Source organism: Vipera berus, assembly GCF_964194415.1.
Source record: "Vipera berus genome assembly, chromosome: Z".
In the NCBI taxonomy this organism is placed as follows: domain Eukaryota; kingdom Metazoa; phylum Chordata; class Lepidosauria; order Squamata; family Viperidae; genus Vipera; species Vipera berus.
The window spans coordinates 90245381-90257900 of NC_138205.1; the positions used below are offsets into that span (position 1 = coordinate 90245381).

Genomic DNA, 12520 nt, shown 5'->3' on the forward strand with positions numbered 1-12520 from the left:
ACTTATAACCATTGCAGCATCCCCATGGTCACAGATCAGAATTTGGGTGCTTGGTAACTAGCATGTATTTATGATGGTGGCAGTGCCCCAGGATCATATGATCATTGTTTTCAGCCTTATAGCAAGCAAAGTCAACACGGAAGCCACATTCACTTAACAGCTTTGCTATTAACTTAACTGCAGTGATTCATTTAACTGTGGCAAGAAAGGTCATAATATAGGGCAAAAATCATTTAAAAACTGCCTTAATGGAAATTTTGGACTCAGTTGTAAATCAAGGACAAAATATAAATGGTGCATGGTATTTATTGTAATAATATCTCCTTCATCTGTCAATATTGTTGAAATGAAGATCAAATATCTATATTTTAAAATTTACTGAGAAAGTCAAAAATTTCAGTGGGTTGTACTTAGTTTACACAACTATGCATGCCATCTACAGTTAAACTGATGGACAATGTTTATATACATTTAATTATTTTTTTCTAGGTAAAAGAAATAATTATAGTTTTAATTTCATAGTAAAACTACTATAGATAAAATAAATATTGTTAGCTTTTTATTTTTATTTTTTGTTGGGAGGAGGGAATAAGAGTGTTAGTAGACACTTAACAAATATTGTGAGTTTATTTACAGTGTTATTAATTTAATTGGAGATGAATAGACTGCCTAGGTAAGACTCCCATTTGCTTTCTACCAAGTTTTTGACAGTGGTATAGGAAAAAAATGCTCTAGTTTGAAGTATCATTTTTAGACAGTAAAAAGTATTTGCTATTCTCCTGCCTTCTGTATTATTGTGCATTATTTGTATTTTCATTCCTAGAACTAAAATTAGATTCAGATACACTTTCTTCATTTAATGTTTGGACTACTTACACCTTTAATTGTAGTGTATATATGATGTAAGCATTTATTCTTCAGAATTCTTATACAGTTTTAAATCTTGTATCTCTTTAATGAAATTTCATATTGAGACTTGGCAATAGAAATTAACATGATCATTTCCTGATTTCATAAAGTACAAGACTTTGAATAGAATAGATTGGAAAGGTAAATATTTTTTATTAGTTCAGTGGTATATGAAAGAGATAAAAGGGAATTATTTCCAATTTAAGTAAAATATATACACTACTGATTTTATTTCCTCCAAGTTTGTCTTTTATCATGTGTTTCTACTTCAGTTTAAAAACAAAAAAATCATCTTCTGGCTTTTGCTAAGAAGATGAAAGGCAGAACTATATGTTCATAATCTCATCTACATTACTTTAGACCATAATGTAGTATTCTATCATAAAAGATAAAATTATTGATTTCTCAAAACTAAGATGAAAACCATATGAAATAAGCATCCTATTGATATACTATATTTCTATAAATAATCAGTTACAGCATAAAAAAGATTGATTAATGGCATGTTATTTCAAATTATAAAGTTGATGAATTTTATCAGTAGTTTCACAAAATCCTTCTTTCATAGGCTTTGAAATAGATACTTCAGATGACTTTGGCAGGACTTGCCTTCATGCAGCTGCAGCTGGAGGGTATGTATTTTTGTAGTTTAAGAAAGTTTTAAATTTTGGGAGTATCCTCAGTTAAAATGTTACATTCTGTTAGAGGATTTATATACCTTGGGCTAGTCAGTTTCTCTCATTTCTAAGAAGGAGGCAATGGTAAGCCACTTCTGAAAAACCTTGCCAGGGAAACTGCAGGAATGCTTTAGATAGCTTCTGAGAATTGGACATAATTGAGTAAAAATAAACAACCCCTTCTTAACATTATTGGCATAAACACATGGAGAAGTAATTATGCATAAGAAATCTAAAATATTAGAGAATTTATTAGTGCTATTTTATATAAAAAGGATTATTTCAGTAATTAAAGTCTTCGGAGTCAAAGGTCATATCCTCCTTTAAAAAGTATAATCATATTAACTTAATTTTCAGAAATTTGGAGTGCCTTAATCTGCTGCTCAACACAGGTGCGGATTTTAATAAAAAAGACAAATTTGGAAGGTAAGAGAGAATGCTACAAGGATCACTCTATATAAATATGCATATGGTGGTATAAATTGGAGGCTGTTAATGTTTAAACCAAGTATGTTCAACCTTTTGGCTTGCCTAGGTTGCATTGAGTGAAAAGGAATTGTCTAATGTATACAAATACACATAATAATATTAAAAGTTTACAATCTTGTGGGTCCTCTACTAGCTGTCCATGGTCACATGGTTTAAGCTATGAAGGTGATCAGATTATTGTTGTCCAAACAGGAATGTTGTTGCAACATGAGCCAAAAATGGTGTCATTTTACTACTAACTAACCAACTAATTATATTTGTATTTCCTCATTCCTAACACCTCTGACTTTAGAACATCTCAACAAAAATAGACCTATTAAAATCATAATTATCATAATAGGATCCATAAATAATACAGAAAATATATGTCTGCCAGCGCATCCCAATATTCATGCTTTCTCCTTAGCTAAATAGAAAAGCCAGGTCTGTTTCCCTGAAATCCAAGAGAAAAGAGTTGACCATATTTACATATAAAAAACCCTCTAAAGCAGGGGTGTCAAACTTGCAATGTCATGTGACGTGTTGTGACATATTGCAACTTTTTTGCCATTGCCAACAATGGGGTGGATGCGGTTTCTCTATGATGTATCCAGCCTAAGGGTTTGCAGTTTGATACTCCTGCTGTAAAGGATCAGAATAGCAATTTTTTAAAAAGCATTTTCTAAGTTCTGTCAAATGGCATTCTTAAATAAATGGGGCCTGAGGGGAGTTTATCCTGTTTGGTCAGGTTGGACAGGCAAATAACTATAGGAGAAAGCAGTCTTACAGATAACAAGAACCTGAGTTAGTAGGACTTAAAAGTAGAAACTAATATTTTGGATAACAACCAGAGGCCCACTGACAGCTAGTGTACCTCCTAGAGCAGTGTAAATATCCAAATGTAATGGGAAACACTAAAACAACATTAATTAGTGCTTAATAACTTAGTAATTTTGAAACTTTAGAATAATATCATATTGTCATAATTATTCAAACAAATACTATATAGAATAGAATATATTGTCTTTGTGTAACTCACAATGAAATTAAGTGCTGTCTACAGTGCACACTACACACAAGTAAAAACCATAAATAAGGACATACATTATATGTGCAAATCCTTCACATTCTATTCATCATTGCACTGCCCCTAATATTGCACTTCAATGTTGCACTATACAGTGGTTTTTAATATGGTTACAGGGCATTCTGGGAAGAGTAGTTTCCTTCTGCGGTTGAGGCCTGGCCACCTTGGCCGGCCAGGAGACTACAAATCCCAGGTAGAAACGGGGTGCTTGACAACGCAGCCCGTCAGGTGCCCGGAAGGGGGGGAATTAGGGGACGTGTAGTCCACAAGGTTCTTAGGTTGAGATTTCAGGCCACGTGCTGTCTGATAGCCAAAGCTTGAATGTTTTAAAATTCCTTTTCAGACTCCTGGGCATCTATAATCATCTTTCTGAAGTTCTTAAAGAGCTATTTCAATCTAAATATGGTGATAACTTCAACAACAAAGAGCAAATAAAAGTAAATGTTTGAAGTTTAAACAAAACACATTCCTCCCCTATCCTCTCTGGCAATGTTCTAATTATTTGAACCTGATTTAGTGTGCCTGATTCTAATTTTAGTTATTTGAATAATGACATATGTAGAAATGTACTTATAAGTACTGTTTGACTTACAACCATTTGTCTAGTGACCATTTGAAGTTACAATGGCACTGAAAGTGTAATGACTGTTTTTTACACTTATAACCATTGCAGCATCCCCATGGTCACAGATCAGAATTTGGGTGCTTGGTAACTAGCATGTATTTATGATGGTGGCAGTGCCCCAGGATCATATGATCATCGTTTTCAGCCTTATAGCAAGCAAAGTCAACACGGAAGCCACATTCACTTAACAGCTTTGCTATTAACTTAACTGTCTGATAGCCAAAGCTTGAATGTTGACTCTCAGTTCCTGTGATCATCACGTTTGAGCCCCGTGAAGGGAGGGTGGCGAGAATAAATGAATGCCTTGCTAATTCCCAACAGGGAATTGCTAGCCCCCTTTCCTAGCCATTTAGTAACCACCATACACACTAATTCTAAAAAAGGCAGTTTCATGCAAGCTTATCCCAACCCTACTTCAGATTCTCCCACTGAGTGCTTACCAAGCGTTTTGGACTTCAATATTTTTTTTTAAATTCCATTTATATCCCGCCCTTCTCCGAAGACTCAGGGCGGCTTACAAGCTTAGCAGTAGCCTTCATTCTATGTATATGCCTGCTTATTAGGGCTTTCACACACACCCCAAGCGGCATTATTACAAAGTCAGCTTAATTGCCCCCAACAATCTGGGTCCTCATTTTACCTACCTATTTTTCAGCCTATTTGTCTTTGTTTTTATTATTCCATACCGTCTGCCAGATGGTAATAGTTCAAAAAAAGAATGTCTGGGATGAGATGAGTCTTTAAGAATATTTTGAGCTTTTCTAAGACAACGGGAACTGTACAATTCGTCTGGGGTGGGGGAGGAGAAGAAAACAGCAGCTAATAATCCTCTGGGCGATGGTAATGATCCTATAGAGTGCTTTTCTATCTGCTACTGTGCAATAAACAAACTACACACAAATGCAATAGGTTAGAATGCTCTCTATGGAGCAATGGTAGAAGGTCACCAGCAGTTTTTCATTCAGTTGTTTCCTGAGAAGTCTCGAGAAATATAATCTCTGCTGGGCATTCTTAACCAATTCTATAATGAGCTCTCCAGATCCAGTCCTCCTTTATGGTAACACCCGGAAACCTAAAGCTTGCCACTCACTCCACACAGTCTCCTCTGATGATCAGGGACTGAATGTCTGATCTATTCCTCCTGTAATAGTCTATAAGCTCCTTGGTCTTAGTTGTGTTGAGAACCAAATTATTGTCTCTGCACCACAAGAGCAACCGCTCCCGGTAGGCAGACTCATCCCCCTTGGAGATAAGCCCCACCACTGTTGTATCATCTACAAATTAAACAATAATATTGCTGAGATGAGTGGGGGTGCAGTCATAAGTGTAGAGGGTGTAAAGTTGGGGACTCAACACACAGCCCTATGGGGAGCCCGTATTAATAAGGCCTGAAGAGATATAGTTGCCTAATCTATCCCTCTGAGAGCGGCCAGACAGGAAGTTCATAATCCAAAAGTAGACTGAATGTGAAAGTCCGATATTGACAAGTTTAGGCACCAGTGTGTATGGAAGAATTATGTTAAATGCTGATCTAAAATCCACAAAGAACATCCCTCGCTGCTCCAGATGAGTCAGAGCAGTATGGAGAGTGATAGCTATGACATCCTCTGTGGATCTTTTTGCTCTGTATGCAAACTGGTGACTGTCAAGTGTTATGGGAGGCAGGACACAATGTGCCTGAGGACCAGTTTTTCAAAACGCTTCATGATAATAGGGGTGAGTGCCACTGGTCTATAATCACTGAGACTGTTAATAAAGGACTTAAAGGAGAGGTTGAGAACAATATTTATGAAAAAATTAATTATTGACATGTATACTTGCTGATAAGGATGTAATTTAAACTTTTGTTTGATCAAATTGATTACACCCTCTGCAGCCCAGGTGAGGTGTCCTTTTTTACATTAAAATGCTTCTGATTGAATTGTACTTTATGGCATTAGATTCCAAAGTAAAGTATATCAGTAGTGATCACAAAAATTCAGCTCATTGTGAAAGTAAATGAAATCTTTGTACTACATACTGGCTGTGTCCTCTATATGTAGATCCATGAAAAGTAGATTATCACAGTATTTAAGCTGTGTATATAAATGATATGTGTATATAATAACGAAGAAGAAAAATAACAGCTCTCAAAAGAAAGCAGCATGGCTGCATAAAGAACTCTCTGATAAATTGAAAGACAAAGAGGACAAGTATAAAAAGTGGAAAGAGCGGTACATAACTAAGGCAAAATATCAGTAAATAGCCTGAGCCTGCAAAGATGAAGTGAGGAAAGCTAAGGCTCAAAATGAACTTGCAACAAAAATAACAATAACAAAAATAACAAAAAAAGCTTCTTTCAACATGCAAAAAACAAGAAAAAAGTTAAGGAAATGATTTGTCCATCAGTAGGAGAATGTAGCAAGAAGTTGACAAGCAACAGGGAGAAAGCAGAACTACTCAAGTTGTTTTTTGCATCCATATTTACACAAAGGGAAAAAACAATCCAACCTATCAAAAACAGTACCGTTAAAAACGGATTAGAAACACAAGATAGGCAAGAAAAAGTTAAGTGAGCACCTGTCCATCCTAGACGAGTTCAAATCACCAGGACCAGATGGACCATACCCCAAGGTTCTGAAGAAACTGGCAGATAGGTTCTCAGAACCACTGAGCTATATCTTTCAAAGATCCTGGACCACTGCAGAACTACCAGAGGACTGGAAAAGAGCTGATTTGTTCCCATCTTCAAAAAAGGGAAAAAATGGATCCAGGAAACTACAGACCTATCAGCCTAACCTTAATACCGGGGTTGCATTATCAGAGGGATAGAATCAAGATCACGTGGATTGTTAACTCCACTTTACAATGCCTTGGTAAGGCCACACTTGGAATACTGCATCCAGTTTTGGTCACCACGATGTAAAAAAGATGTTGAGACTCTAGAAAGAGTACAGAGAAGAGCAACAAAGATGATTAGGGGACTGGAGGCTAAAACATAAGAAACAGTTGCTGGAATTTTGTATGTCTAGTTTAATGAAGAGAAGGATGAGGGATGTTCCACTATCTCAGGGGCTGCCACAAAGACGAGGGAGCCAAGCTATTCTCCAAAGCACCTGAAGGCAGGACAAGAAGCAAAGGATGGAAACTAATCAAAGAGAGAAGCAACCTAGAACTAAGGAAAAATTTCCTGACAGTTAAAACAATTCACCTGTGGAACAACCTGCCTAGATGATCTCCAAGGTCCCTTCTAACTTTGTTGTTGTTGTTGATGTTGTAATAGCAGTTAGACTTATATACAACTTCACAGTGCTTTACAACCATCTCTAAGTGGTTTACTGAATCAGCATATTACTGCCAACAATCTGGGTCCCCATTTTACCAACCTCAGAAGAATAGAAGGCTGAATCAAGCCACTCAGAATCAAACTCCTGAAGTGAGCAGTGAGTTAACCTGCACTACTGCATTCTAACCACTGCACCACCATGGCTCTTACACTGCACTCAATAAAGAATTCCATTGTAGGAATTAAATAGGACTAAATGATGTAAAAATGTATTTGATTAAAATGCTCTCTATGTAAGAAACATCCAGAAAATAAGAATTGGAAAAGAATATTTATTAGATAGTTGTGCCTCAGAGGTAATTTTTAAGTATATAATTATACACGTCTGTGCTTTTTAAAATATATGTATATCTATATACTACAGAACTCCACTCCACTATGCTGCTGCCAATTGTAATTACAAGTGTCTGTTTGCCCTTGTGGGTTCTGGAGCTAGTGTAAATGACCTTGATGAAAGAGGTTGTACACCACTACATTATGCAGCTGCATCAGACACTGATGGAAAGTAAGTATGGCGTTCTTTTTGAAATCACAAACTTCATTACTATAGCTTCTCACTTGGACATAAACCTGATTCACATCTGAACTTTCTTTTGGCTAAAAAGAAATATGTTTTGCTATAAATATTTAACATGTTTAATATTTGCATGCTGCAATACAGTAATACTTCTCTTCCAAACAGGTTTTTTGACAGATTTGTTGTTGTGAGTTGCGAAGTTGTGTCCGACCCATTGTGACTCCATGGACAACATTCCTCCAGGCCTTCCTGTCCTCTACCATGTACTGGAGTCCATTTAAGCTCACACCTACTGCTTCAGTGACTCCATCCAGCCACCTCATTCTCTGTTGTCCCCTTCTTCTATTGCCCTCAATTTTTCCCAGCATTAGGCTCTTCTCCAGTGAGTCTTTCCTTCTCATTAGGTGGCCAAAGTATTTGAGTTTCAAATTCAGGATCTGGCCTTCTAAAGAGCAGTCAGGGTTGATCTCTAGGACTGACCGGTTTGAATGCCTTGCAGTCCAAGGGACTCACAGGAGTCTTCTCCAGCACCATAGTTCAGAGGCCTCAATTTTTTGGCGCTCAGCCTTTCTTATGGTCCAACTTTCACAGCCATACATTGCAACTGTGAAAACCATGGCCTTGACTATTCGCACTTTTGTTGGCAGGATGATGTCTCTGCTTTTTAGTGTGCTGTCTAGATTTGCCATAGCCTCTCCTCCCCAGGAGCAAGCGTCTTTTAATTTCTTGGCTACAGTCCCCATCTACAGTGATCTTAGAGCCCAGGACAATAAAATCTGTCACTACCTCCATTTCTTCCCCATCTATTTGCCAAGAATTGAGAGGGCCGGATGCCATGATCTTCGTTTTCTTAATGTTACGTTTCAATTTTACAGATTACTTTATATTTTAAAAAAAGTACTTTTAAAGAGAGCAGCCTATTATAATAGTGTTAAGTCTCCTGCATATTTAAACTGTGTGATTATGAAGCATTTATGTGTTATCAAAGAAAAACCAATTCCTATTATTAAAGTATATGATATATTAAGAAAAAAATTTCCATGTTGATTAATTAATTTTTTTTGTTAAGACTTGTATTGTAAAATATACAAAATTGTAATTGAAACACAGATCTTACTCAACCCTCTCAAATTGTGCTAATCAATAGCTTCTATGATTCTCAGCATAGTTTGGTAAACAAATATTAATTATATAGTTATGTAATCAGATAATAATGATATAGTATAGCTTTTTTTTACCAATGCAGTTATCCTGCTCAAACTTTCCAATAACAGAAAACAAGGTAGAAGCAAAGTCTCATTTGTTTGTTCTTAATTCTACTGCAGCAGTTTCCAATATTTTTTTAAAATGTAGATCAACTAAGTCATCAAAAGCTACTTGTTTTTAGATTTCCATATTGTGACTGCTAAATGTGCAAAGAACATTGATTCCTGTTGATGACAAATACATACACATTATTTAAATTAAAAGAATATTACATTTACAGGAACAAATTATTTGCAATATTGTTGATAATTGTGATTGATTAAATCAGTAGTTTTCAAACTTGAAAACATTAGATTAGATCTTTTAGAATGCAGGGACATAGTATTATACATAAGAAAATAAGCTTCAGTATATAATCCCTTCACAGACATAGAAAACTTGAAAGAAAATGCTACTCTAGGTCAGACTAGTTCTACATCCTCAGCAATATAAGTCTTTTCCATATTTCATAATACCATCATGTGGGCATGGGAGAAGATTCAAAAGTGACTATTTCATGTTATCCTGTCCCTTCCTTTTGAATAATTATATTAAAATTCTATTTATTTTATTTAGGTGCCTGAAATACTTACTTCGAAATGATGCAAACCCAGGGATTCGAGATAAACAAGGTTACAATGCCGTTCATTATGCTGCTGCTTATGGGCATCGTTTATGCCTTGAATTGGTAGGAGAAATAAATGTAAATTATGCTTAGAAATAAATAATCATTGAAGGACAACTCCGTTTTAGAAGTAAATTTTGATAAATTATTTTTAAAGTTCAGAAGAAAAAAATGGATAATTAAATTAGTAAAGAAAATAGAAGTTTAACATTGAGTTTTGGAAAGTTAAGCAAAATTTGGAAATCTTTATTATACATCTGTTCAAATGGATTCCAGGTTATTATACTGTATTAAGTCTTTGGTCATTCTGTGCTATTTCCTTGGTATCATGTAATAATTTAATTTGAATGTTATGCAGCATGAAGCCCAATTTCAGTCATGTTTGAATGTTTTCTTTCAAGATAGTCATCATATTAAAGATTTGATGAAATTACTATAGCAGACAGTATCATACTTGATACTACTGGAGGTGACTACTAGATTAATAGCAAACCCCGCCTCTCCCCTACATTCCCTGATTCCCCCTGCCCATTTTTTAATCTCATTATTCAATTTTCATTGTTTATTGTATTGTTTCATTATTTTGCAACTTACACTTCTTTTTTTCTGTTTTTACTGTTGGAAGCCACTTAGAGTAGCTCCACAATGAGATAAGCAGCAAGTAAATATAATAAATAAATATTGTACATGCAGCTATTTTCATATACATTTTAAATTAGAATCTGCTTGCTTTTAAAAAGAAAAATACAGTTATAGTTATACATGGATTTGTACTGCTTGGGTATAACTATAACTGTATTTTTCTTTTTTAAAAGCAAGCAGATTCTAATTTAAAATGTACCGTATATGAAAATAGCTGCATGTACAATATTTATTAAATTTATTTGCAAGTGGTTTGAGAAGTACTCTTAACTTCAAGGACAGTTCATAATTACCATTTATTCAGTGTCATTGTAATTTGTGGTGGTTGCTCAATGAATGATTGATTAAGCAAAGACTTTCTTGCTTAATTCTAAGTTGTTAGAAAAACTTATCTTGTAACATTTAGACTTAACTGGTATTAAAATTGATTTCATTACAGATTGCCAATGAAACACCTTTAGATGTTGTAAGTACAAGAATCTTAGCTCTGGAAATCTTTATTATAAATATTCTGAAATATTGAAATCAGATTGAGAAATCAGAAATACTTCATTAAACAGTATAATGTATAATTCTATTAAAAGTTTTTCAGACTGCACATTCATTCATATGTATCTGTCTCCAGCCTTTCGAAGCAGCTTTCAATTTTTCTGGTTGCTGGGAAAGGTACTTGTCCAATACTGTGAAAATACATTGTTGCTATAAAGAGATGCAGAAAGGTGCTATGTTTGTATGCTGACATCCAACTAGCAGCTTTTTACAATAGAATCCAAAGCATTTAAGATTATTATTCCCCTGGTAGCTAGAAACACTGTGCATCCAGTCATCTACCCACCCACTCACCTATCTAGTCATCTATTTGTCATATAATGTTTGGATTATTATTTTTTAGCAAAGACATTTGTATTTTACAAACTAAGCCTTGATATTACTTATCTGTTAATTAAGATGGAATAATAGGTATTTATGTTAAATTGATTGCATTATTAACTGTATTTTTATTTAGTTAATGGAAACATCAGGGTCTGACATGCTGAATGATTCAGACAACAGAGCACCAATTAGTCCATTGCATTTAGCTGTAAGTACTCAGATTTATCCAATATTCAATGTAGGATTATGTAAAGCTATGTAAAGCTAATATCTATCTGATTTAATATTTAGAATTCAGTAATTATTTGCCTTTGCTAACATCTAAGACAGGGGTGTCAAACTGCCTGCAGGCCAGACGCATCATCCAGAAGCCGCACCCACCCAGTTGCCAGCAATGGCAAAACCGTCCCAATACATTGTGCGACGTCACATGACATCATAAGTTTGACATATCTGATCTAAGGTATGGGCAATGTCTTTTTATCTATTTTTTTGTTTAGGCATATCATGGACATCATCAAGCTTTGGAAGTATTAGTGCAGTCTTTGTTGGATCTTGATGTCCGGAACAATAATGGAAGAACACCTTTGGATCTTGCAGCTTTTAAGGGACATGTTGAATGTGTGGATGTACTCATTAATCAGGGAGCCTCTATCTTGGTAAAAGACTACGTTATAAAGAGAACACCAATACATGCTGCTGGTAAATAGTTTTTATATCATAGTGGAAGATTATTTTGCAGATGGAAGCATGTTTATGGCCCCTCCTTTGACTGAACTGTTTTCATTCCAGCAGGTGCATTGTAGAAATGTTTTAGGCATTTGTGGCTTAATATAATTTTCATCTCCTCACTATACAAGAATTTCAGTTTAAAATGTTTTGAACATTTTAAAATATTTAAAATAATAATAATTGTCTTTGCCTTGAGTGCAAAATAAAATACATTTGTAATATACTTTTCTCTCAAAAATGCATAAGAGTAAACTGTTCTTGTATATATAGGAAATCCTGCTAATTTATACTACGGTCACATAATTCTATGTTTAAAAGAAATCAGTTTATTTAATTTTATTTCACTGATTTGAATCGGGGCACCTTACAATATAACAAAAGCAAGATAAAAGCACAATATAAAATATATTAAAAAGATGATAATCTGTCTACTTGGCAAAAAATGTATAAAATACATCCAGCAAAATTTTTCACAAATACCTCATCCAAGCCCTGGGAGAACAGTCAGACCTTTAAGGTCTTCAGGAACTCCATCAAGGTAGGAGTTATGTGGATCTTAGGGGGCTTCATTGTAGAACACTGGTATCATTATAGAAGGCATAATCCCTGGCTCCCAGTAGATGGCATTTTTTAACCAGCTCGATCAGTTTCTATTGGCAGAAATCATAGGAAATAGGCAGGTGCTCAAATAACTTATTTCTATGCCATTTTAGCTTTGTAGGTGGTAACTAATATTTTGAATCACACATAGAAGCATACTGGCAACCAGAGCATATTAAATAAGGAAGTTCTATA

At 35.0% G+C, this 12520-nt stretch overlaps 1 protein-coding gene across 4 annotated transcripts in view; it reads left to right on the top strand.

Moving 5' to 3' along the window:
- The window catches only part of ANKRD28 (ankyrin repeat domain 28), a gene marked incomplete at its 5' end in the record, with an annotated part of 85095 nt that overhangs the window by 57654 nt on the left and 14921 nt on the right, over positions 1-12520 (top strand). For all 4 annotated transcript variants that reach the window (XM_081345085.1, XM_081345083.1, XM_081345082.1 and 1 more), the window contains 7 exons: positions 1478-1541; positions 1944-2012; positions 7456-7596; positions 9430-9541; positions 10560-10586; positions 11127-11201; positions 11494-11695. In XM_081345085.1, coding sequence (XP_081201211.1) covers positions 1478-1541; positions 1944-2012; positions 7456-7596; positions 9430-9541; positions 10560-10586; positions 11127-11201; positions 11494-11695 — 690 coding nt within the window. The remainder of the gene's footprint in view (positions 1-1477; positions 1542-1943; positions 2013-7455; positions 7597-9429; positions 9542-10559; positions 10587-11126; positions 11202-11493; positions 11696-12520) is intronic.